The 27,969-nt window shown below is 45.3% G+C and overlaps 1 protein-coding gene across 1 annotated transcript in view; it reads right to left on the reverse strand.

Moving 5' to 3' along the window:
• Nucleotides 1-27,969, reverse strand: part of Ankrd55 (ankyrin repeat domain 55) — a 107,072-nt gene that overhangs the window by 70,525 nt on the left and 8,578 nt on the right. The window contains exon 2 of the mRNA XM_051172369.1: nt 2,450-2,572. Within this exon, the coding sequence (XP_051028326.1) occupies nt 2,450-2,572 (123 nt within the window). The remainder of the gene's footprint in view (nt 1-2,449; nt 2,573-27,969) is intronic.

Here is a 27,969-nt window from a genome sequence, read left to right on the forward strand (position 1 = left end):
CAAGTTAATGATAATTATTAAAAGAATAAATGCCCCGTGTTGTCAAGGATTTGGAGCCACCATGTGGTTGCTGGGAATTGAACTCAGAACCTTTGGGAGAGCAGTCAGTTCTCTTAGCCTCTGAGCCATCTCTCCAGCCCAGCAAGGATTTGGAAACCAACAACAGCATCATCATTTTTGTCATTATTGTCCTCCTCCTCCTCCTCCTCCTCCTCATCATCATCATCACCATCACCGTTGATACAGGGTTTCATTACATAGCTCCGGAAGCTCAGGCCAGCCTTCTGCATTGCTGTTCGCTGATGCCGTGCCCGAGTAGTTTGCCTTTTATTACTCATCTTTGTTCATCAGTACGAAAGTTTCTTTATGAAATATACCCAGAAGTGGAATTACTTGGTCACAGGTACAAACATCTTGAACTTTTGTTAAACGTTACCAGTCTTATCACTAAAATGGCTGTCCTAATTTACACTTTAACAAATAGTATAAGGTCTCCCCCTCCTCCACCTCCGCCCCCAGCTTTATGACCTCTGCTTCAGGACCAAGCACTGACCTAGGTTGCAGAATGCTCTTGTTCTTTCGTTAGCTGTGGGCTTTGCCTAAGAAACGGAGCCATTCTAAAACTCCTTGTCTCGCCCTGGGTAAGCGCAAATAACCCCCTGTGGCTGCAAGCATTGTTAGTCTGCATTGAGTACTTGTGATGGGCCAAGCATAACTCTACACCATCTAATTCCCATTAAAAATAAAGTCTAAGGGGGTCGGAGAGATGGCTCAGTGGTTAAGAGCACCGCCTGCTCTTCCAGAGGTCCTGAGTTCAATTCCCAGCAACCACATGGTGGCTCACAACCATCTATAATGTGATCTGATGCCCTCTTCTGGCCTGCAGTTGTACATGCAGGCAAACACTGTATACATAATAATAAATACATCTTAAAAAAAAAAAAATCAAGTCTAAGAAACCAAACCTTTTGTGCTCTCATTATTATCCCCATTTTACAAAAAAGGAAACTGAGGCACAAGAGCTAAGTTAGGTGTTTTTTTTTTTTTTTTTCCTGCTGACAAAAAGGAAGAAATGGCATAATTTGTTTTGGCTTGGCTTGATTTATTTATTTATTTTTTTTTTAATTTTTTGAGACAAAGTTTCCTTATGCAGCTCTGACTCTATGTAGACTGAGCTTACCTCTTCTGACCTGGAGCATCAGGCATGCACATGGTGCACAGACATACATTCAGGCAAAACAAGCATACACATAAAACAAATCTAAATAAATAAATAAATAAATAAATAAAAATAGATTGTAGAAATCAGTAAGACCATTGAGGGCTGGACATAGACCTCTTTAGAAATTTTGTTTTTTAGATTTTTATTTATTTATTATGTATATAGTGCTCTGCCTGCATGTACACCTTCAGGCCAGAAGAGGGCGCCAGATCTCATTATAGTTGGCTGTGAGCCACCATGTGATTGCTGGGAATTGAACTCAGGACCTTTGGAAGAGCAGCCAGTGCTCTTAACCTCTGAGCCATCTCTCCAGCCCCTCTTCAGGAATTTTTAAGTTATGAGTTTACTTTCCTAAAACAGTTATAGGAATATTCAAATAGTTTCATACTAGAGCTATTAACAGCCATTAAGTGTGCATATTCCTGGTGTCTTCATGTATAGATACAAGAGGCACTGTAACAACAGGAGTCTAACCTCCTCTCACCCTCTGAGTTTATTTTATTTCATCTGAGTAATTAATCCATTTACTCTAAATTGTCAAATTTATATGTGTATGGTTGTTTGCAGCATTTCTGTAGGATCCATAGAGATGTCCTTGGTTTTATTCTCAGCAGTGGAAATTTGTGTGTCCTTCAATTAGTTTTTCTTGTCAGTATTGCTGGAGGCTGTTCTTGCTTCTTTGCTTTTTCTCTACTGCTTCTCTGTTTCCGGTTTCATCTTTTGTTGTTTCCTCTCTCCCCCTTTGTGTGTTTTGAGATGCTTCTCTCTTCTTCCTCTAAGTTTCTGAAGAAAGGATCCACACAGATGATAAAGGTATTGGACCAGTGATGGAAGTCATGTGAAGTCATACATTAGTAAATAGAGTTTCTTCTTAGCTTTCATAATATCAATCTTGGTATTTTGCCTGGAGATGGAGGTTTCCAGGGGCTTTTCTTTTGTGCATGTCTCTCTGTTGGCACTCTGTGTTGCCTGCTCCTTCAGGCCCCAACTCTGGGGTTCACAAGGCAAAAAGACAACAGAGAACTTCCCACCGTGCCCATCTTTGGATGCCAGGACTTCGCCTTTCTCTTTCCAAATCTATTTCATTCATCTTATCCAGAATTCTTAAGAATTCTGTATTTAGAAAGAATACAGGTAGAAATACCTGTCTCCGCCCAAAGCCAAATTCATCATAGATTAAAAAAAAAAAAAAAAAAAAAAAAAAAAGAAGGAGGAGGAGCAGCTTACCTTCACTGTCACAGCATTCCAGGATAGAAGGGTCTTCTCGAATCACAGCAGTCAGAGCATTGACGTCCCCATTAGATGCTGCCTGATAAACCATGGTCAGGTCGACTTCCTCAGATGAGTCACCTCCACGAACCAAACAGACACTCTGTTAGTGTGCGGAGTGAATTCACTCCAAGGATAACACAGACCAAATTGTCACCCACACAGTGATTCATTGAATCTCCCTCCCAGGCGAATCCAGACAGGAGCTGAGTCAGCTTGGTCACACGCTCCCTGGACACTTCTGAAGAAAAGTGGGCAATTCGCACCACCATCATATGTTGGCAAGGAAGCCTTGGGATTAGACACCCTTTGACATGTTATGACTCTTATTTATTTATTTTGGGTTTTTGGAGACAGGGTTTCTCTGTGTAGCCTTGGCTGGCCTGGACTCACTTTGTAGACCAGGCTGGCCTCGAACTCACAGCGATCTGCCTGCCTCTGCCTCCCAAGTGCTGGGATTAAAGGCATGCACTACCATGCCCGGCAATATTATGACTCTTCAGGCATTAGGGTTTCCCAAAATTAGAGAGAACAGAGAGGGAAGAAAGGCCTCTTCTTGGTTTCAATCTACTCTTCAAGATCTGAAACATGCTATGTGGTCTTCTCTTTTGTTTGTTTCTTGTTTAGAGGCAGGGTCTGGCATTGCCCAGGCTGGCCTTGAATTTTCTATATGGGTGAGGCTGGCCTTGGATTCCCGATCATCTGACCCCCATCTCTTGAGTGTTGGCATTGCGGATGTGGGCTACCACGCCTGATTTTGTGTGGCTGTTGGGGACTGAAAGCCATGTACTTGCTAGGTAAACCCTCTGCTAACGTTCAGGGCCCTGTTACCTGTCTCCTTGGTAACTTAGTTCTCCCATCTTTGGGACGAGCATTCCGTTCCTCACCCTTTCTCTTCCAGAGATGCTTAGTACCTCTTCCTGTCCTGATCTTCGCTGACTGTATCTCCAGATGCCCTTGCCCTCTAGTCACACATGGGAGGCACGGAAGACTCGGAAGGGAGAAGATGGGGCTATCCTCGCCCTGCTCAGCATTAACTGCCTCCTTTCCAGCAGGAGCTTTCCTTATGCTAAGCCAGCTCTCACATGTCCCCCTCCTAACCTGCCCAGCACTGTTGCCCTTCAACTGTCAGCTGAGCAGTAGCTTTTCACTGGTGTTCATCTGTTGCATTTGTATCTGGACCTTTTGCCCTATCTTGCACATCTGTCTTTTCATTAAAGCCTGCTCGTTTTCAACCACTTGGGTTTGCACAGATGCTATTTCTAGAACTGAGGGTGCATGACACTGCTTTGAATGAGGTAGCCAACTGTTTCCCGTGCCTTAGTGAAGAATCGATCCAACAGGTTTTACTGCCAAGGGTGACAACAGACTGTGGGTCAGGTGACTCCGGGGACACACAGAGAAGGCTAGGAAGCAAGCTCTCCTGTGGAGAGCCTTTGAAGGAGGCTGTGCTAAGTCCCTCTATTACAGTTGCTCCACGGGTAACCAATACTCAGAGAAAGAATATCTCAACAGTTTTAAAAAGTTTTGTTTTGTTTTCTAATGTGGACAGAAGGACCATGTTGGCTTTTTAGTTCTTTGAACTTTAGCCGGCACAAGTCCTAAAGTTTTGGCTTGGTTTCTCTGTCCCAATATTTCGGAGAAACCATTAATGATTTTTAACCAGTTAACCAGTTCCAAGCAAGCTTGTTACTGAGAACAGCATGCTGTGACAACATTGTTTTGGAAAGTGAGTGACTGCTTTCTAAATCATCCGTATTTCATTTCATGCTTTATACTTTGAAGCAGGCGCCTCTGCTCAACGGCATGACAGGTGGAGGCTGTCTGGGACAAATACCACTCATGTGCGGTCGGTCTGATGACCTTGGAGCCAGATACCTAGGGTACAAGCCGCACCTGTGATAACACGCTGTGTGGACACGGAGCATTCACCCTCACCTGGCTGTGAAATGGAAGTGATCTTGAAGACACAAACAACCTTAGAAAATTGTGTGGGGTCAGTGACTCTGTGTTGATATTAATCCGGTGTGTTTCCTGGCATTTAGTAAGCACTTTTTTTTTTTTTTTTTTTACTTTTTGCTGCTTCTACTGCTCCACTTAAAACTTATTTAAACAGCATTACATGTCTGAGGTATATATTTAAAATGGGGCTCTCTTATTGATGGCTAATAAAGAAGCCATATATTGCTTAGACTTCATTGCAAATCTTCACACGAAGCCAGGGCATTTTGTTCAGACTATTCCCAGGGTCTCTGAGCATAAGAATTAGCGCCCCGACTTAAAAGATGGACCTAGTTTCTAGTTATATGTCCACATTCAAAGGTGCTGGCAGTGGCACCTTGGAGGGAGCAGCCTGATAGGGCCAGGGATCTGCTAAAGGTGGCAGCAGAACTATGAGATGTTTGTTACTTTCCCGTTTTGAGACAGGGCACCACTGTGCAGCCCTTGGTGGCCCAGAACTCACTGTGTGGATCAGACTGGTCCCAAAGTCATGGGCGGTCCTCCTGCCTCTGTTTCCCCTGTGCTAAGATCTCACCAGATTCGACTGTGGGTGTTTACACACTGTAATACGTAATGATATTTCCATGTGCATGAACATGGCTCAGTGCAGTAAGATACATACGGCGCCTTCGTCACGGTGCGGAGCTGCACTGCCTCCTAGAATTGAGATCCCCCAAAATTATTTTGTCAGAGGATTTGAATATCATGCTTAATGTGCAACATATCCGAGTCTGTAAACTACCTGTGGGACTCATCAAAAAGATGTCTGAATCTGCCCTTTCTGTCGCTCAACCTCCCCTTACCCTGACGCTAGCTGTACTCTGAATATTCTCGGATGATCGACAACGCTCCACTTTCAGCCAAACAGCTGGTTCGGTGGATTCCTTTTGTCCTGATCCAGAGGCAGAACGGAGCTATTAAGAATTTGCATCATCATGGTCAAGGTGACATATTTAGGGCTATACACTGATTAGAGTTTGTGAAAAGGCAAATATTCTCTAGCTGGGTTTGTTGAGAGCACTGCACGCGCGCGCTCTCTCTCTCTCTGTCTCTCTGTCTCTCTCTCTCTTACACTACCTATGAGTCGGGAGGCTTGACCTCAACTTCAGAACAGATAGGAATCCAGCTAAGAAGAGTGAAGATGAGACAGAGAGCAGAGGAGAGCTGGGTGAAGAGTTGGGACCGGCTGACATCACTTAAACTCCCACCCACCACACCTTTGCCCAACAGCACCTCTAGAACATTCACATGAGCTGATCCTTTCCTTTGATTCGTTTTTTTTTTTTTTTTTTTCCTCTTTTTCTTGTCATTTCATACTATGTTGTGAATGTGTTTTAGTTTTCCATTTAGTCTGTGAGGGAGTTCTAAGCAAGGACAATTTCAGCAGTGGCACGTTAGTTAGCAAAGGTCATAAGGTGTTAAACAGATATCAGCTCTACAGGAATTAATGTATTAATGCACTAGGCAGAAACTGTAACTGCTAGCTGATTGTGACCATGTTGAGGGAGGTGATAGGGCCCTTCCATCCTTCGCAGGCCAGCATCACAGGGAAATATGCAGCCTCTGTGTTAAATGTGGCTGGAGGAGGCTGGAAATGGAGGAGAACGGTTAGAATAAGGAACAGTGGGCTTCATTTGTGTCTCATGAATGGTTTAGGAGAGCAGGTCACTTTGTTCTGGAGATAACTCCATGAGGTCACAATAGTGGGCTGGAGAGTTGAGTTTATGTAAAACATATAATTTACCACTTTAACCATTTTTAACTTTACAGCTCTGCAGTCTTAAGACGTTTATAGTATTGCACAACTGCTCCCCTCTCCAAGTTCCTTTCATTTTCTAAAACTCTGTTCCCATTAAACAGTAACCCCCATTTTTTTCCAGCCCAGTCCCTGGAAAGCACTATTCTATTTTCCGTGTCTGTGAATCTGACTTTAGGTGTGTGTGTGTGTGTAATCAACAGTATTCGTCTCTGTGGCTACACTATTTCAGTTAGCATAACGTTTGCAAGGCTCACTCACGGAGAAACATGCATCCAGTTTTCCTTCCTTAGATAAATGTTGAGTGGTATTTAGTATTCTTTCCTATATATGAACCAACTGTATTGTATTTCTCTATTTATCTCTTGATGGACACTTGGTTTTCCTTTCTTTCTTTTGGCTGTTGTGAGTAATCCTGCAGTGAACATGTGTGCCCACATTGCTTTGATACCCTGCTCTGGACTCTTTTGTGTATGTGCTGGATCACGTGACCATACCGTCTTTACATTCAATGTTTAATGATCTGCTATACTGTTTGTGTTGATTTTTTTTCTTCTGTCAACTTGACCCAAGCTAGAGTCGTGTGGGTAGATGAAATCTCAGTTGAGACAATAACTCTGTAAGATTGGCAGTTTCCTGACTTATAATTGAATGTGGGAGGGCCCAGCCCACTGTGGGTGGTGTCATCCCTTTGTAAGTGGTCCTGCCTTATATAAGAAAGCTGGCTGAGCAAGCCATGGGAAACAAACACTGAGCACTGTTGCTCTATGGTCTTTCTGCTCTTGCTCCCATGTTCCTGCCCCCACTTCCCTCAGTGAGGAGTCATGACCTGAGAGTTATAAGATGAAACACAACCTTTCCTCCAGTTGCTTTTGGTCATGCTATCTTGTCACAGCAACAGAAAGCCCTGCTAAGACACTGTTTTTCAAGGCAGCTGTACCATTTTATATCACTCCATCTGCACACAGGTTCTCACTTCCCTGCATCCTCATCACACTGATTACTGCGCATTATTTGTTATAACAGCCATCCTTTTGCATATAAAGTGGTACTTGGATGTAGTTTTGAATTACATTTCCCTAGCAATTGATGACGTCAAACATCTTTGTCATGTGTCATTGGCTGTCCCTCTATTTTTAGAGGAATTCTTTGCTCACTTTGGAACAGGACTGCTGTTGTTTTGTGGTTTTGGCTCGTAGGGATCTATAAAGAACTTGAGTGTTGATATTAACTCCTGCATCAGATGGTTGATGAACAAAACCTACCTCTGCTCTGTGGCTTTCCTGTTTGCACTGTGGATAGTGCCTCACAACTCAGCCTGTCTACACCTCTCTCTTGTTGCCTGTACATTCGATATCATATCCAGAAGATCATTGCCAAATCCATGGCTGGAGGCTCTGTCTTTGGAACCTTTTCTAAAACATTTTTTTTTTTTTTTTGGTTCTAGGCATTATGATTAGACCTTTGATATGCTGTAAGGTGAGAGTCTAATGTCTTTCTTTCCAGTTATTATTGAGTCTTTCAAGCACTATTTTGAAAACTGTTATTGAGTGACCCTTGTTAAAATTTAACTAACCGTAGATAGATGGGATCATCTGAACTCATAGTTCTATTCCGTTCATTTATATTACTGCTGTCTTTATGCCAGTACCATACTTTTTGATTATTGCAACTTTATAATTTCTAAAATCAGGAAAGGCAAGGCCTGCCTCTCATTTTGTTTTTCTTTTATAAAACTGTCTGAGATGTCTAGGAAGTCCATTGAGATTCCGTATGAATTTTTATAATGAAATTTCCCACCCATTCCCCCCCCCCTTTTTTTTTTTTTAGAGACAGGGTTTCTCTGTGTAGCCTTGGCTGGCCTAGACTCACTTTGTAGACCAGGCCAGGCTCGAACTCACAGTGATCCTCCCTGCCTCTGCCTCCCGAGTGCTGGGATTAAAGGTGTGCGCCACCACGCTTGGCCAGAAATTTCCCATTTCTATAAAAATGTCATTGAGTCCTTGACAGAAATTGTACAGAATCTGCAAGCTTCTTTGGGAACCAATGACATCTTAATATGTTTTTGTCACTCGGCAAGCCCAGGATGTCTTTCCGTTCATCGGCATTTTCTTTAATTTAGTTTTGAGGTAGGCAAGTCTTTCCCTTCGAGGTTGAGTTTATCCCTAAAAACTTTATTCTTTTGTTGCTATTGTGAGTAGCACTGCTTTCAAAGAGCTTTTATGCAAACAGTGCTACAATGAAATCATTCTAAGTGGAAGTAACAGCAAATGAGGGAGGGAGAAATGCATTGGGGTTACTAGAGCTTGACAGAAAAGTTTTGGGTCACACCATGAGGTAGCAAGCGTCCTGTTGAAGATGGGTAGATCATCCAGGAAGTATACTTAGGAACTCTGAGTGATGCACAGAGAAAGGAGGAGGCGGGACCTACACAGCTGATCAAAATGAATTCAGAGTTCATTTAGCTTAGGATATACTATGAAACTAGCAATTGGGAGGTGGAAGACTCTTCCTTAGAGGTTGTGCAGAAATGCCCAGTCTAAACCATGGTCAGTGTAGACTCCTAATCCTAACTTTGGAACTGCTGCAAAAAACTTCTGCAGAGATGAGAAAAGATGTTGCCGAAATAACAGGTTCAAAGAAAAGAATAACAGACAGTCCTTTGGAATCTAAAATGGTGGCGGGATTTTATTTTCAACAGGAGGCCACAAACCCATTTAACACCACCCAAATATCCCTGTGTATTCCAACACTACACATTCCTTTCTTTTCTCTATGCATGCAAGTTGTGAATGCTCCTTGCCCCTCCCTGTATATGAAGCCAGAACAGATGGGCCTGTGCACAGCTGCATGCAGACAGACTCCAGAACAGACAGACCTGTGCACAGCTGCATGCAGACAGACTCCAGAACAGACGGACCTGTGCACAGCTGCATGCAGACAGACTCCAGAACAGACGGACCTGTGTACAGCTGCATGCAGACAGACTCCAGAACAGACGGACCTGTGCACAGCTGCACGCAGACAGACTCCAGAACAGACGGACCTGTGCACAGCTGCACGCAGACAGACTCCAGAACAGACGGACCTGTGCACAGCTGCACACAGAGAGACTCCAGAACAGATGGACCTGTGCACAGCTGCATGCAGACAGACTCCAGAACAGACGGACCTGTGCACAGCTGCATGCAGACAGACTCCAGAACAGATGGACCTGTGTACAGCTGCATGCAGACAGACTCCAGAACAGACGGACCTGTGCACAGCTGCATGCAGACAGACTCCAGAACAGACGGACCTGTGCACAGCTGCATGCAGACAGACTTCAGAACGCACACAGAGGGAGAGAGACTGGCAGTGGAGAAGACGAGAGAGGCATGACGCGAAGGGAGAGGAAGACCCATGAGAAGACCCATTGGCCCTATATTCTAGAACATTTTATATGTGTACAAACGTGAAATACAAAGAGGACCAAAGAAGGAGGCTGAAAACAGTTGAATGCCTTGCACGTGCTCTGAACCTACTATCTTTTTAGACTCTGTTGATGCTCATCAAAGTTAGCCAAGCTTTTCTTCTCCTGAATGTTGGGAGAGATGCAGCTTAATACCTTTCCCTAGTATTTTACTGCTAACACAGTAGACAGAGCTGTGTGTGGTGGTCATGGTAATGTGCTTCCTAAGAGGTTCGTGTATTAGGGGGTTGGGATGCAGCAAGTGGCGCTGCTGGGAGCTTCTGAGATCGTTAGGAGGTAGCTTCTAGCCAGAGGAAGTCATGCTGGACGTGGGTCCTTGGGGAGGGTCTCTTGTTCCTAGCCCCTTCTGGATTTATTTATTTACTTTACATCCCTTGTTGTAGCCCCATCCTTCTTCACCTCTCTGCTCCATCCTCTCTCCCTCTTCCCCTCCCTCCCTCCTCAGAAAAGGGAAGTCCCCCCCTTCCCATCCACTCCTGGGTATATCCCTAAAGATGCTGCACCATACAAGGACATTTGTTCAACTATGCTCATAGAAGCTTTATTTGTAAAAACTAGAAACTGGAGACGACCTACATGTCCCTCAACTGAAGAATGGATAAAGAAACTGGCACATTTATGCAGTGGAAAACTACCCTTCTGGATTCTTTATGACGCTTCCTTGCTGCTGTAATGGGACCTGCTCTGCCTGCCATGCCTTGCCTACAGGATGGACTGAACCCTCTGCTGCACGAGCCAGAGCAAAGCTTTTCTTCTTTAAGCTGCTTTCTGAGCCCTTGGTCTAAGCTGTGCAGACACTTCGATGACACAAGTAAGGAAACAGTGGCTTTATAATGTGAGATTCTAAAAACCAAAGAATCTAATTTTTAAAATTTCTACCTTTTAATAGTAAATGTATGGTATGAAGAAGTTAACAGAATGAAAATATTTCATGATTTGTGCACAGACTGAAAAGGTTGGTAATGGGTAAAGTCATCTGATAGGTTGGTTATTCCTGAGGCCGTGGTGGGGATCTGGGGTTTGTTCAGAGGGGACTTTGGGTTTACTTAGAGAGTGACTTATGCCAATACAGTTATTGTAAAAAAGAAAAATAAAGGTAAAATGTTTAATGATGAAGGAAAACAAAAACTATGCTGCAGCAGCGCTATGTTGCCTGTGAACCATGTCCAGCCTACAATGAGATGAGGAATGCAGACGCTGTGGGCTTAGAAACTGTACAGCATTTCACAGAGCAACACTTGACTGTTGAATCTAATCAAATCTGAACTTAACAGAAAATTCTGACCTTTATAAATACTCCATAGGTGACAAAAAACAAACAAACAAGATAACTATTTTAAGTGATTTTTTTACTTAAAAATGGAAGGATCGTCACACATTTTTGGTATCGTCTCTTTCCTTACTTTGCATGGCCAAAGCCCTACTTGGTTTCTGGTTGTATCAGAGACTGTCTCTTTAATCCCGAGGGCCTAGGGTTAATATTAGAGCTTCAGCTGGCACAGCTGGCGATTAGCACTGTTCTGGGTGCTTGGAGCTCCCCCAATGTTACATATGCACTGGTTCCATTTTTAGAGTTGTGGGGCCCTTGCATTCATTACTGATCCCTTTTTTGTTGAAATTGCTGTGAGGTCAGATTAACACCTGCACTGCTTCAGCCACGGCACCTTTGTCACTGTAGAGGCTATTTTAGTTTTCGGAGTCTAAACCAGATGATTTGAGATGGCTTTTAGTTTACTCTACTCTGAGGCTCCTTGGGTGACTGAGCTCACCACTGAGTCACCCATGACGTTTGAATTCATTCTGGGCCTTTACAGATGGAATCTGTAGATCTCAGAGTTGTTTTTTTTTTTTTTTTTCAAATAGAACCGATTGCCTCTGGAGAATTTAAGTATATCCAGGCATCCATGGACTCTGCATCTCCTATAGACAGCAGAATCCTGGTCCCAAAGGTGCAGTCTCTTGTCCTTTAAAACAACATGATCCCATGGGGAGATAAATATCTAAGCGATGATGGAGACCTTCATGGGCAGTATAGTCATTTAAAGAGATACTTCATGGGGCATTTCTCCTAATTTAGATTTATCTCTCTTCCCGTACAGTTATCCTGGCTATTGTGGGACAGTAGAGAAATTACATCTTTGGGGCAGCCTAGAAGCACCAAGCTCTTCCTAAGAGGGTAAGGCCTTTATACCAGGCCTTCACAGCACCATAATGGCTCCATGGGACAACATTGCCACCCACTGGTGAGGAAGAGTCTTTATGTGTCTGACTGGGCTCTGAGCCAGGGGAGTGGCAATGCTGTTGATTACAGTTCAGAGCCAGTTTGGAGCTCCCTGACCAAACAAGGACAAGTAAAGATGCCTCACTTAAAAATACCATTTTCCCCATTTTTTTTATTTGGGGGTATTTATTTGTTGATTAATTAAATGATTATTTAATTTTACAAAGAGAGTCTCCTTTGATATGTAACCTTGGCTGGGCTGGAACTCACTGGCTTCAAATGTACAGCAATCTTCCTGCCTCTCTATTTGGAGTGCTGGGATTACAGGGGTGCTTCCTCATGCCTAAGGTTTTCATGCTTTTGTTCAGACACAGAGTCCTGGTAAATTGCTCAGGCTTGCCTTGAACTGGCTTTGAACTATTAACCATCCTCCTGCCTCGGTCTCCCATGTGCCGAGACTACACACATGCACTCCTGTGCCCAATTTAGGAAGCATTCACAGAATGCTTTGTCACTAATGCTGCTTCTTAAAAAGATTTTTTAAAAAATGTATAAAACCTTTAAACTTGGGTAACTGCGTTTACTGATCAATTTAGGGTACAGTTGCAAAGGCAAATGGGTTTTATCATCCACTGAATTCTCATTGGACTCGATGTTAATATATTGCATTAGGCATTTGTTAGGCAAATATAAATTTTACATTAATTTTATAAAGGGTTGGGTTAGTCTGGCTAGCTCTGGAAACTAAATATAAAAGTAAGCGTTATGTTAATTCCCCCTTTGTTAGTCTGAAGCAACTATGTGGCTGTCTTTACCTTCTTCATTTCTCCGGTGATAGTTTCTGGCTTTTTTCTATTCTGTGGGAACTCCGGGAGGGGTGAGAGCCATGTAAAGAAGCAGGGTTTGGTGCAACTGGAAAGAATCAGACTCCCTTAAATGCATAGCTGCTTTCAAATACTGGGAACGAGTTTGGAACTGATGGAGTTAGGCCATGAACTAGTGCTTTCCAGCCATAGCCTGTGTCTCAGTAGGTTCTGACCGAGTGTATCCTGGCAACGCCCTCTGAGGAGGAACTGGTGTGGAGTAGACTGCTGACCGCTACGTTTCCTTTTACGACTGATATTCTACCTGTCTACCTAACATCTGTGGAGAGCCAAATAGTGGGTCACTCATCATCGCATGAACAGAAGGTCGTCTATTAGATGACTTAAAATACAATCAAATTGACAATGATGGTCACTCACCAAAGACGCCTACAGGGAACTGAAATACGAAAGCTTTTCATCATTGGGATAATTATTAGGTTACTTACTTGCTTCCTAAAAGCAAAGAACGAAACCCGAGCTGGTGTATAAATGTCCTCTGTAGGACATCACTAAATGCACAACTGTTTGGGCTTCATGGCTTTCCCTTTAGTAAAGAAAAAAATTCTAGATTTTAGAGACGATGGGTAAGAGCAGTGTTTGATACACTGTTTGGGTATTTGCTGATTTTATTAGCATATTCTCTCCAGATTGGCAAACCAAAGATTTAAGAAGTGAAGGCTTATAGATCACAAACCTTTGGGCTAGCTCAGGCTGACGTGCTGGAAGAAGGCAGCTCCTCTTTTAAGCAATTTTAGAAGGCATGCTGTTGGCATCGTAAGAGTCGAATCCACCTTCAACCCTCACATGCTGTGGGCATGTAGTTTAAGCAAAGCTGTCTTAAACCATTGCCTCAGAATACGCAGCACACAATTGCAAGGCACTGAAAAGGTGACAGCAGAAACCATGTCTTAATCTGATCTCTTTCTGAAAAGCAAGCAAGTCACTGTGTACCACTGTGAGTCCAGAAGTCTGTCTGGTAAAACAATAGAGTTAAGACACCCCTAGATTTTAGCCCTGACTCCTCGTTAGGATTGCCCTGGGAATTTGCAATAAAAACAATAAATAAATAAATAAGAAAAACCCTGATATCTAAGTTGTATTCTTAGACATTTTTATTTAATTGGCATGCCATTTTATACAATTTCACCCTTTCATTTAAAAACTGTTAAAATCCAGATAAGAAGAAAAAAATACATATGCAAAGATAATCAGCATTAAAACGATGTTGGGGGATGGAGATAGGTCTCAATGGTTAAGAGCACTGGCTGCTCTTACAAAGGAACGAGGTTTGCTCCCCATCATCTGCATGGCAGCTCACACCTGTCTGCAGCTCAGTCTTGGAGATTCAGTGCCCTTTTCTGGCCTCCAAGGATGCCAGACACACAGGTGGTGCACAGACAGACATGCAGACAAAATACCCGTACACATTAAATAAATACACAAAACTCTAAAGTTGGTGTCTTGTAGATATTTGTCTTATTTAAAGGCCCAGAGGGGTCCTATCCTTCCCCCAACCCCTTCCTATGAGCCCTTCTTTCTACCCACTGTGTGATCTTGTAGGAGGGGAGAGGAGTGTTAGTGGGAGCCGGGCTTGGAGGTGGAGATCTAACTGTATCCGAGTGTGTAGTTACAAGCGTCTGTTAGCACCTTCTTCCCCTGCCACCAAGACTATGACCTCACTTTTATTCTCCAACTCCAAATAAGCAAGAATGAAGTCCTGTTTCCAGGTAATCTGAGTGGTAGTTCTGAGAAAGAAAGTTCTGGAGGGTGCTACTTCTTGAAGTCACCATGGCCCTCGAAGGTTAGGATAAGGGCCTTCTGACTGTTCCTGAAGTCTGGATGGCTGTCAGCCATTGAGACAGGGCCAACTGACAAGAATAGAACCATAGACCCCCAATTTCTCTCACATGAGAGACTTTGACAGGATTTGAGAAACTGAATGAGAGTCTCTGAGCTCCTGTGTGAGTCTGGCCAACACCAAGGCCATTCTTAAAAAGGAGTTTAAACTAATTTTTTTTATTAGTGTGCTTGTATGCATTGTGTGTGTGTGTATGTGTGTGTGTGTGTGTGTGTGTTGTGCATATGTGAGTAAGGGTGTGATGGTCAGAGAACAACTTTTAGGATTGGGTTCTATCCTTTCATTGTGGGTTCCTTGGATCCAGCTCAGGCTGTCAGGCTTGTCCAGCAAGGGTTTTACCCACTGAGCCATCTCTCAGGCCCTGGGACTCTTTTACTGTTGAAGTAAACAATAGTTAACAGCTTTGAGCACAATGTAGAAATAATATGCTACTTATGAAAGTATGACCGTGCTACTAGAAACAATTTGGGGTTTTGCTGTTTTCCACATAACACCTGATTTATGAACAAGTTACCATGTCAAAAGATTTCAAAATATTACTTGTAAAATAAGGCTAAAATAGGAATTACTGAACTTAGCACAACTGGTTTGATAATTTACTTATTAATATACATCTGAGTACTCACTTTGCCTCAGCTTCAAGGATACTGTATATTAACACTCTCGGTAAACTATTACTACTGTGAAAGAAGATTGCTATATCATTTTCAATGATTGTTTCTTTTATTGTTCCTACGAGCTTTTTTATGGTCATTTGTGAATTAGCTATCTGCTGTTGTCCTTTACACTTTAATATTTCAAGGCCTTAGTCTTCCACCTCTGAAAGAGCTTCGTAGGCAGTAAGGATGCTAACCCTTCATCCATTAGTGACGCAGCAGCTGTTTGGTACCTGTTTGCCACTTAAGTTCTTGTTGGGCTTTGTCAGTTTTTGCTCGGTTTTAAGAACAGGTTTTTCAGCATTTTATGTAGACAAAACTTTGTGCACATTGCTTTTATGATTAGAAAGATCTTCCTTGTTGGACTTTACAATGACTTATTTATAAACATTTAACTTTGCTTAAATGTTTTGTTTCTATTTTTTTAAAATTATTCATTTATTGTATGTGAGTACTTTATCTCAGAAGAGGGCATCAGATCACATTATAGATGGTTGTAAGCCACCATGTGGTTGCTGGGAATTGAAGTCAGGACCTCTGGAAGAGCAGGCAGTGCTCTTAACCACTGAGCCATCTCTCCAGCCTCAAATGTTTTGCTTTTAAGAGTGGCTTTTGTACAATTGACTTTACTCAATGATTGGGTAGTTCCTCCCCACCCCCCACTAATTTATAGCAGCCACCTCAGTAGATATTAAATCATCAGCATTTTGGGAGAGGAGCCGTGGGTAGCCCTGGCTGTGGAGCTAAGGCATGGGAAGCAGGGACGGCCCAGGACTGCCCTCATGCAGTGACTCATGCATGAGTTTGGAGATGCAGCTGCTGCCTGCCACACCCACATCCCACAGACTCTCACGGAAGGTCCATAGTAAAAGTCTTCTCTTTGTTCCTTGCACCGTTTTGAATTCTAGAACTCATGGGAACACTTTTGAAGAAATCAGAACACAAAATGGTGTCGGTGAAAATCACCTGACAAAAACATCCACGGAACACCTCTGGGCCACAGTGAAGGGACACACTGCTGCTGCGGGGCTACAGGGTCCTTTGAGGACATGCCATCGTCTCAGTAATATTTGTAATTATGAGAAACCCTTAATAATGCTTAGTATAGGCCAGGTGCTGTGCTAAGCACTCTATACATCTAATTAATTTTTACCTTAAGAAGTGGGGCCTGCAATCACTTTTATTTTGTTGAAGGAAACCAGGTTCAGAGTGAGTGACTTACCCAAAGTTGCATAGTATTCAATGGTGAAGCCCAACTAAGGCTGTTAGGCCCAGATTCTATCCTTTGACCATGACCCTGACACTATGATCTGTAATTGCCCTTTCACCAGCATGCAAAGACCCCATATAATCCATTGAACTTTGACCTCTCTTTGGTTCAGGATAGACACCCCACATTCCCATGTTCTATTCTGTCTTACAGCAGCCTGGGCCCCATTCTCCACCATTGCACAAGCTTTACAGCTCAGAAGCATCACGGTGTTAGAGTTTACACTCACTGGAGCAAAAACACATTTCACAGTCAACCCAAAGCTAGAAGCACAGCAGTGATGCGGATCACACAACCAGGGACAGTGGTAAAGCTGGTGGAAGGAGCACAAAGTTCTACAATGTATGTGAGCGGGTTTCCTTAAAGTGTGAAGACAGGTGCTTAAATGATCAAGAGATGAAAAATTCATATAGAAAAAGTGATATTCTTTACAAGTTGTATGTTTAAAGCTTACTCCAAACTGAAGACACACACATACACACACACACACACACACACACACACACACACACACACACACACAAAGAGAGAGTGGGAAGAGAATGGGAGGGAGGGAGGGAGAGAAAGAGAGAGAGAGAGAGAAATTTATGGAATATTTGAATTTGTAAACACAAAATTGTAAATTAAATTCTACTGGATAAGTGCAGTAATAAATAAATTCTATTGCTACTAAAAGAATACACCAGTAGGTCATAAAGACACTTAATTTCTGGAGCAGCATTAGTGAAATATCCCCCACCATTTGGACAAGGTTGATGACATAAAAAAAAGACCAGTAGCAACATTCTAAGATCCACCAACTGCCTGGGGGATTAGTTTTCTTCTGCTGTGGTTTTTACCACCCCCCACCCCTCCCACACCCTGCTCAATGGAAAAGAGCTGCTTGTCATGAATCCACTACAGGGGAGAAGACAGCTTGAACCTGGGGAGACAGCTTGTCCAGGTGACCTTAGGCGAGTCATTTGTAATAGTTACCAATACCATCTCCCTGAAGAGAAACCAAGCCCAGGGGCAGCAAATGAGAACAAGAATACGCTCTGTCAAGAACTCCAGCTGTCTCACCATTCTTTTATTTTTATGTTTTAAAGATTTATTTATTTATTTATTATTTATACAGTCTTCTGACTGCTTGTACACCTGCATACCAGAAGAGGGCACCAGATCTCATTATAGATGGTGTGAGCCACCATGTGGTTGCTGGGAATTGAACTCAGGACCTCTGGAAGAGCAGCCAGTGCTCTTAACCTCTGAGCCATCTCTTCAGCTCTGTCTCACCATTCTTATTGTTGTATTGCTACATGTCAAGGAAGACCTGGTGGGACAAAGAAGTGCATCTCGGGGTGAAGGATAGTGTGAGTAGAGACTGGGAACAAGATCCCTGGGTGAACATGGCTGCTCTACCCTTATCTTGTTGGCTTGGGTAGTCATGAAACCTTGGGTGACCCAAAAATGGACTCTCTCTCTCTCTCTCTCTCTCTCTCTCTCTCTCTCTCTGAGACTGTGGCAAGGATTAAGTGAGATGGCTGGCGTGGATACTGCCACCACTGCCTGCTACAGGAACTGGAGTGCTAGCTAGCTCTTCTTGCAACTGTCAATCTGGGCTAACGGTCTTGGACTGCTTCTCCTTGGAAGCTGACACTCAGGAGGGCTGTGGAACCATCCTGCTACCGAGGAGCTGGGAACAAGCTGAGGGAAGGCTATGAAGAACATATTTCTTCAATAAATAAGGGAATACTCCATCTTTTTCCCTTTGCTTATTCTTGTATTGCTCTCCCCGCCCCCCATAAAGCAGTTATCAATTTCATAAACAGGAGAACAGTTTGGCCCTGTTAGAATCAGTTGACATTGAATACGGCACAACACTCCCCCCGCCCCCCGACACACACACACACACCAGCTGATCATTATAAAGGACTTGAACAACGCTGTGATAACTAGAGACATGCGCAGGCACTTGAGAGCAATGCAGCCTCTCTCTTGAACTGTGAGGAAGACTCAGGCGAACTATGAAAGTGTGACTCAATTTTTAACAAGTGAGGAAGATGATTTTCAAAACTCTCAACGTCACACAAGACAAAGAGAGTCTATAGAAATGTACCAGATAAAAAGAAAGGAAAGAGACACAAATAATTAAACAGAATGTCCCCGACTCTAGCCTGGATTCTTGACTGGAGTTGGGAGTTGTAGCATAAAAAGACATCATTGGGTCGGCACACATCACTGGAATGCCTACAGTACACTGAACACACACAGTTACTGGAGGTGGAATCTTCTGAGGTACTAATGGCTGTGAGTGCTGGAAGGCTCTAGAATAGACCAGTCTCTCACAACCTGACCCAAGAACTGGCTCAGGGGAAGAAGTGGGCAGAACAGAGAAAGGAACAGAGCCAGGCTTGGTCTTCAATGGCCCAGAACTTGGGCAAAAAGATTCTTCCACCACTCTTCCTCTGGTCTCCTTTTTAACCCAGAGAGAGACAAGAGGCAGCAGAGCAGAGGAGAGTCCCATTCTAATCCCATGGGTTGGAGATTTGATTGGCCTTGAGCTCTCCTTTCACCTGAACTCAATCAGAGAACCAACCTCAAATCCAGTCTTTCAGCCTACAAGCATCAACGGAACTCAAGGAAGACACCCTCTTCACCCATCTTCCCCTCAGCTCCTTTCAAATGTGTTTATTCTCCCTTTGGAGACATCTGGCTGTGGCCCTGCCACTTTAACTTTTGCTTTTTTCAGCAAAATTCAAGTTTCTCTGGAGTTCCCGTTTTAGATGAGAAGTGTTGGGAGCCGAGAGACCCTGGCTGAGCTGAGAGACCCTGGTTGCGCTGAACTCCAGCTGACCCTTTCCAGCCAGCCTATACAGAAAGAACTTATCAAACATTTTGCCTGGCAATAGACAAACTGCAAACATCGTGCTTGGCCCCAGGAGAGGGAACTTGGCCCTGAGAAAAGGGACACTCAGTGTACCGTGGCTTTGTAGCCTTTCTCAGAAGTCACAGTACATGAACATCTGACGTGCTGTGGTCTCTGGGAAAAGACCGCAGGGCCACCTGTCTTCTCCCCCCGCCCCACACATTGTCCCAGGGGTTCCTACCCTGGAAGATTCTGTACTTTCCCACTGCTCTCCCTCCTTCCCCTGCCCTTCCTGAAGCACACTTTAAAAATCATACACCTGCTTTCAGTAAAGGACTCTTGATAAGACATACTTTCTTGAGTCGTGCCTTCTCTCTCGCCCATTCTTCCTTCACAGGCCATGACCCCTTTCGAGACCCCGAATAACTGAACCCGCGGGACGGGGACAGTGGCACCCAGATGTGGTTGTTGGAGTACGGGTCGCCCCCCGGACAGATTAAGATCGCGATCATCCCTGTGACTTCATGGTTGTCGCCGCTCGCCTGGCCGCTACAACTATTAGGTGAGTCATCTGTCCAATTTCTCAGAAAGGGTAAATCTTTGTCTAAAGAGGTGGAATTCATCAAGGGCCTCAAAGGGGCCCTCAGAGAGAGAGGCATACGGGTTAAAAAGAAACATTTGGTTGAATTTTTCATTTTTGTCCATGAGAAATGTTCCTAGTTCATTATTGATGGGCCGACCATAGATTCACACAAATGGCAGCGAGTCGGTCGTGACTTAAATGTCCTCATAACTAGGGATGGGAATGAGGCCCTAGGACACAACATTTTTTCATACTGGGGTCTCATTCGTGACATTATTCAAGCCTCCGATTCGGAGACTGGACACAAACAACTCCTTTCTGTTGCAGAGTACTGTCTCAAGTCTTCCCTGCCACCTTCTCGTTCCTCCTCTCACACCTCTGCTCCTGCCTCTTCTCCTTTCACCCTCATAGATATCCCTCAGGACTCCCCTGTTGACCCATCTCCAGACCCTCCCCAGCCGCCGCCTCCTTCGTCTACGGCCCCTCGTTATTCTTCTCTCTATGACGACCCTCTCTCTTCTGTAGACCGCGGCTGCTCTCCTTTATGTGCTCCTGTCTTTCCTGTGACCAAAAACCCTCCCTCTAACCCCCCTCCCTCTGCTCTGCCCACCGTCCTCCTTGCTCAGAATGGTGACGACCCCCTAGATCCTGGAGACGCTGCGACCCTTGAGGATAAAGCCGCCCGCTACAACTCCGAAGAGTGGCCTCCCTTGCCCTTCTCGACCCTTCCCCCTCCCATCAGTGCCTCCTTCCCCGCCGCTGTTCCTCCTTCTCCTCTTCTAGCTCTGACTGCGCCGGAGTCAGCTGCTCCGCCGGCCCGCCCGCCTGCCTTTTTGCCTGCCATGCCCCCTTTGCCTTCCACTGCACTCACCGCTATGAAATCCCGCCTGACGCAGCAGATCCAAGACCTTATGGAAGTCCTCCAACTTCAAAACCGCCTCTCTAGCCTCTCCGTTCTCTGCTCGTCTCCCCTTTCAGACTCGCCTTCCGTCTGTCTCGCCTTCCCTGTCACACGCTCCCTGACGGCCCCTGAGTCTGGCCGAGAGACTGCCTCAGCTCCCGCCCCGCCATCTCAACCTTCTGCTTCCCGACCTGCTGGCCGTTCGCCTCATCCCCCTTCCACACCTTCCCGACTCCCCCCTCCCGCCTCTGCCTCATGGCGGTCCACTCGCAGGGACCCTTCTCCCCTCATTAATCTCCATTCTGACTCCGAGGTGGAGCAATCTGACTCCGACCATGATCCAAATAGTGAAACCGAAAGCGACGCCGATGATCGGGCACCCGCTCCTACTGTTTATCGCAAACTCCCCTTCAAAAAATTGGAAAAGTTAAATGCTGCCGTCAGAAATTATGGTCCCAATGCTCCATTTACCCTCTCCATGCTTGAGAGCCTCAGCAGCAACCGGTATCTCACACCCAATGAGTGGACTACTGTCGCCCAGTCCATATTGACTCGAGGCCAATTTCTCTCTTGGCGCACAGACTGGTCAGACCGCTGCCACTCCACAGCACGGTCTAACAGCCAAAGTAGCCGTGCTTCCACCAGACGGTGGACATTGGATAAGCTTCTTGGACAAGGCAGATATGCTCTTGATGATAAACAGAGAGGCTTTTCTTTAGGACTTTTGGCTCAGTCCGCCTCCGCCGCCATGGCCGCTTGGAGGGCTATCCCCACCCAGGGGTCCATTCTCTCTCCTCTGACTAAGATTGTTCAGGGAGCACAGGAGAGTTACAATGACTTTGTGGCTCGCATTCTTGAAGCCACTGAAAGGTCTCTTGGCCCTGGCCAAAATGAAAATAAATTACTAAACCAACTTGTCTATGAAAATTCTAATTCTGCCTGCAAGGCTGCCCTCAGAGAAAAATACAAGGGTAAAGATCTTGATGAGATGGTTCAGCTCTGCTGAGAGGTAGATCCCTTTACCCATAAAGTCACCGAGGCTGTCAGCCTTGCTGTGGGAGCTGTAGCGGGGGCCCCGCCTAACAATCAGCCCTGCTTCCACTGCAGACAGCTAGGTCATTTTGCCAAAAATTGCCCCTAATCTAAACCTTTACCCACTCCTCCTGCTGCTACTGGTATGGGCTGCCCATCCCCCACAGTGGTCTGCCCCCTGCTGCCACTGTGGCCGACATTGGGCTAACACCTGCCACTCCAAAACCGATGTCTTGGGTAATCCTCTCCCCCATCGCCTGGGAAACGGGGTGCAGGGCCAGCCCCGGGCCCAAGAACCCATTCAATTCCTGCCAGCCTCGGGGGTCAGCCAGCCACAATTCAGCCCACTGTTGCCTCCCTCTCAGCCACTGCCCCAAGCCTTTGCCAGGCCTCCCCCGGAAGTGCAGGATTGGACCTCTGTACCTCCTCCTGCACAATATTAAATCCTGATTTGGGCGTTCAAGTCATCTCCACAGGAGTTTTTGGGCCCCCACCGCCTAAGACCTATTATTTAATTCTAGGGCGTGCCTCTGTGGCTCTTTGGGGCATTACCATTTTCCCTTCCCTTGTAGACAATGATTACACTGGGGAGATTAAAATCTTGGCCTCCTCCACGAGAGGGCCCCTCACCATGCGTCAGGGCCAACGTATTGCTCAGGCTCTATCCCTTCCTCTTGATACCTCTACGCCCTCATTGGGGGCCGCCCAGGGGGCCCTCTGCTCCCGGATCCTCTGACATTTATTGGGTCCAGAAAATTACTAGAGAACGCCCACACCTTAAACTTAAAGTTAATGGCAAATACTTTGAAGACATTTTCGATTCAGGAGCAGATTCCACTGTTTTATCTCAGGCCTCCTGGCCTTCCTCCTGGCCGTGCCAGCCCTCCCTAACCCACCTGCAGGGCATAGGCATATCCACCAACACCCTCCAAAGCTCCCAGATTCTGACATGGGAGGATCCTGATGGCAACACGGGCTGTGTTCAGCCATTCATCATCCCTGGCCTGCCTGTTAACCTTTGGGGGCGAGATATATTAACCCAGATGGGAGTTTACCTTTTCAGCCCCTCTCCTACTGTGACACAACAAATGCTAGATCAGGGATTCCTCCCCATCAGTGCTTGGGCAAAAATAGTCAGGGATGCCCAACCCCTGTTCAGACCACTCCCAAACTAGATCGAACAGGATTGGGTTACCGTACTTCTTTTTTATAAGGGCCATTGCTCCCCCTGCACTCCAGGCTGATAAGATTACTTGGAGAAATGACTGCCCTGTCTGGATCGAACAATGGCCCCTCCCCACCAAAAAACTCACCGCGGCAATGCAGTTAGTGCAGAAACAGCTGTCCGCAGGCCATATTGAGCCCTCTACGTCTCCTTGGAACACCCCCATTTTTGTCATCCAGAAAAAAGGGGGTAAATGGCGTCTACTACAAGACCTTAGAGAAATAAATAAAACTATGGTTCCCATGGGAGCCCTTCAGCCAGGACTCCCCTCCCCTGTCGCCATTCCCAAGGGCTTTTCGAAAATTGTTATTGATCTTAAGGACTGCTTCTTTTGCATCCCTTTACACCCGGAAGATTGCAAACGCTTTGCCTTTAGTCTACCCATTGTTAATTGTATAGGACCCTCCCTCGCTTCCAGTGGAAGGTACTCCCCCAAGGTATGGCTAATAGCCCTACTCTTTGCCAAAAGTTTGTGGCCCAGGCCATAGATCCCTTTCGCCTTGAACATCCTGATCTCTACCTTATCCACTACATGGATGATATCCTTTTGGCGGGAGTGAATGGTGAAGAACTCCTGTGAGTTGCGTCCTCCCTAGTAGCCGGACTCCAAGAGTTTGGGCTCCATATTGTGACAGAAAAGGTTCAGCTTCAGCACCCTTATTTGTTTTTAGGATACGAATTACATTCTCATAAGATTCTCACTCAAAAGATGGAACTTAGAAGAGATTCTTTACACACCCTAAACAATTTCCAAAAGCTCCTGGGGGACATTAACTGGTTGTGCCCCTATTTAAAACTCACCACTGGAGATCTTAAGCCCCTTTTTTCTATTCTTCAGGGCGATCCTGACCCCTCTTCCCCTCAACAACTGACCCCTGAGGCTATAAAATCCTTACAGGTTGTTGAGGCTGCTATTTCAAATCAGACCATTTCATATTACTCCCCCTCTTCCCCTCTCTGGCTGCTGATCCTCCCCACCACTTTTTCGCCCACAGGTTTGCTATGGCAAAATAAACCGTTATACTGGTTACATTTACCCGCTACCCCTTCAAAAGTCCTTTCCCCATATCCCCTCCTAGTGGCTAAAATACTCAGGTTGGGAAGAGAGAGTTCCCTTAAAATAGTTGGAAAAGACCCAGACATAGTCAGCCAACCCTATAGCCCCACCCAAATCCAATGGCTACTACAAACATCCGATGGCTGGGCCGTCAATTGCTTTTCCTTCCAGGGAAAGATTGATAACCATCTCCCCTCTGACAAACTTATCCAATTTCTCAGAAAACAAGCCCTAATTTTTCCTAAACATACCAAGAGTACCCCTATCCCACAAGCCCCCTTAGTTTTTACTGATGGCTCCTCCTCCGGTGTGGCTGCCTATGTTATGGATGGACAAACTACCAGGTTTCAAACTAATCTATCTTCTGCTCAACTAGTGGAATTGACTGCGGTCTTCCAAGTGTTCCAAACCCTACAAGACCGTCCCTTTAATTTATTTACAGACAGCACTTACGTCGCTTGCTCCATTTCTCTGTTAGAAACTGTGCCCTTTATTCGGCCAGATACTAAAGCTTCCCCCCTCTTTGCTAAAATCCAAAAAAGTATCCAGCAAAGGACATGCTCCTTCTTTGTCAGACATATTCGTGCCCATACCGGTCTGCCTGGACCTTTGGCCAGGGGCAATCATTTGGCCGATCTAGCCACCAGAAACAGCTTCTTAATTCTGTTATCCGAAGAACGGCACCCCGTTCAGATGGCCCAAAAGGCTCATCAACTACACCACCTAAATGCTCAAACTCTGAGACAAATGTTCTCCATTTCCAGGGAACAGGCCCAACAGATTGTACGTCCGTGTCAACACTGCATTACCTTCCTCTCTGAGCCACATCTGGGAGTTAACCCTCAGGGACTCACCCCAGGAGAGTTGTGGCAAATGGACGTTACCCATTTTGCCCCTTTTGGAAAACTAAAATGCATCCATGTGTCTATAGACACTTTTAGTGGATTCCTTTATGCCATCCTTCAGTCCGGGGAGGCTACAAAGAATGTAATCAGCCATGTTCTTTCCTGCCTCACAGTTATGCCCCGGCCCTCCACCATTAAGACAGACAATGGGTTCTGGCTATACTAGCTCCTCCTTTAAAAACTTTTGCGCCCAATTACAAATTAAACATGTTACTGGAATTCCCTACAATCCCCAAGGACAAGGCATAGTAGAAAGAGCTCATCAAACCTTAAAAATATGATTTTAAAACTCAAAAATTCTGGGGGGATATTATACCCCATCAATAATAATCACAAAAATTTATTAAATCATGCCTTATTTGTCCTTAATTTTTTAACCCTTGAAAGACAGGGAAAGTCAGCTGCCAATAGATTCCGGCATCCTTCAACCACCGATACTTATGCTCAAGTACTATGGAAAGATCCATTGAGTCATCAATGGCATGGACCAGATCCTGTGCTCATTTGGGGCAAAGGACATGCCTGTGTGTATGACCAGACTCAAAAAAATGCTCGATGGCTTCCTGAAAGGCTAATCAAACTGGCTAACCCAATGACTTCCCCAGGGAAAATCCCTGAGAAAGATCAATAAATGTGTTTTCTCATAGAATGTCCCTGCTCATCTTCTTCCTCGTTCTCCTGAGCCCAGTGGTAAGTACTCCCCTCTCCCTCCCCCACCATAATCCCTACGTGATATTCAATTACACATGGGACATTGTAAACCAGGCTGGCGACATCGTTAATTCCAGTAGCCACCTGGGAGCTCAGCCCCATTGGCCGGTCCTCCAAGTAGACCTCTGTGCACTGGCACTCGGGGCTAACCCCGACTGGGGTACTGAGAACATTTTTTGGCCCACGCATGAGTCTAAGGCTCCTGAACAGCCCATAAGAGGAAAAAACTATGTTGGATGCCGCAATGATTTAGAACGAATACTGCTTCATAAGGCTTTAAGAAGACAAGGGTACTGGGGACTAAATGGAGGCCTATATGTTTGCCCTGGCACTTCTCATCGTCCCCAGACCAATAATTACAAGTGCGGAGGCTCTAATGATTTCTTTTGTGCCTCCTGGGGATGTGAGACATCGGGACCCACTTATTGGAAGCCATCTTCCCCCTGGGATTATATCTCTGTCACTAGTTCTTGGGTACACCCTGAAGTTAATAATTACTATACGCCTGATGACATAAAAATTCTTTGCAATAGCGCTCGTTCCACCACCCTCGGTTGGTGCAATCCCCTATCCATCTCCTTCACTGCCCCAGGTAAACATCAAATTTGGACTGACAGAGGCTTTGAGTGGGGCCTACGCCTTTATAAAGTAGGTTATGACATGGGATTACCCTTTAAAATCAGGCTCTTTAAAGAAGTCCCCAATAAAAATGCTGCCTCTGCAGGCCCCAATAATATGCTTCATAAGCCTGTAACAGCCGCCCCTAAGACTCCTGCTCCTGAGCTACAGCCAACCCCTCATCCTTCTGCCACCCCTCACTCTTCTTTCCCTACCCTGTTCCAACCCATCATCCCTGTTGGTCCCCCTAGTACTGCAGAACTCATTATTGATCTCGCTAATGCCTCTATCCAGACCCTTAAAAGTGCTAACTCCTCCAATTACCCAGAATGTTGGATATGTTTCTCCCCCACACCCCCTTACTATGAGGGCATCGCGCTCTTTTCCACCCCCTCTTTTACCAATGAGACACCTCCCGCCCTTTCCACATCCGAACCTGACAATTCCATTACAGTTCAATCTATTTCTGGTTTCGGCACCTGCCTTCTGGGCCCAAATATGCTTCCCCCCAGAGACCTATTGGAAGTTTGCAATCAGACTCTTTTATTAAATACCACCTTCCAATTTGCCTTTGCCCCTAATGGCACTTATTTTGCCTGCTTTTCAGGCCTGGCCTCTTTTCTCTTTACCCCTTTATTTACCCACAAACGTGACTGGTGTGTGACGGTCCTATTATTCCCTTGCCTCTCTGTCCACAACCCTGAAGATTTCCTGAACTTTATAGATAAGGGCGTCTCCATCCACCCCCGATCTAAGAGAGAGCCCATTATGACCCTCACCGTAGCCACTATTTTGGGCCTTGGTGCAGTGGGGGCAGGTACAGGAATTGCCTCCCTGGTGACCTCCAAACAAGGTTTTGCTGAACTCCAGACAATTATTGATAGAGATATTTCTAATATGAGAGATGGGATTCAGGAGGTAAAGGACTCCCTTGATTCCCTTGCAGAGGTAGTTCTTCAAAACCACAGAGGCCTTGACTTCCTTTTCCTCAAGGAGGGGGGCTCTGTGCTGCTCTTAAAGAGGAATGTTGGTACTATGACAGTAAAACAGGCTTAGCACAAAAGAGCCTTGACAAAGTTTCCAAGGCTCTGGAGGAACTTCGGCGAGCCAGAAAGAAACAAGAATCCTGGTATCAAAATTGGTTTTCCTCCTCCCCCTGGCTCTCTACCCTCTTGCCCAGCTTCCTGGGCCCCTTTGTGGGGATCCTCCTTCTCCTTTCTTTTGGGCCTTGGGCCTTCCATCGTTTAACCACCTTTGTTAAAAGCCAGGTTGACTCTGCTACCAAGAATATACAGGTCCATTACCACCGCCTCTCCTCAGAAGATCTTAAAAATAATGCCTTTGAAACAGAGACTTCAAGGGTCCAACAGCCTTCATAGCAGCCCTGTGGACAACTCCTACATTTCCAGGCATTACACGATGCCAAATGGAGGGCTCGACTCTGCCCCAGGCGTTTCTGGTAACCTCATCAAACCCCTTCCCATCATCCTCAGTTCTT

Source organism: Acomys russatus, chromosome 30 (genome assembly GCF_903995435.1).
Source record: "Acomys russatus chromosome 30, mAcoRus1.1, whole genome shotgun sequence".
Classification (NCBI taxonomy): domain Eukaryota; kingdom Metazoa; phylum Chordata; class Mammalia; order Rodentia; family Muridae; genus Acomys; species Acomys russatus.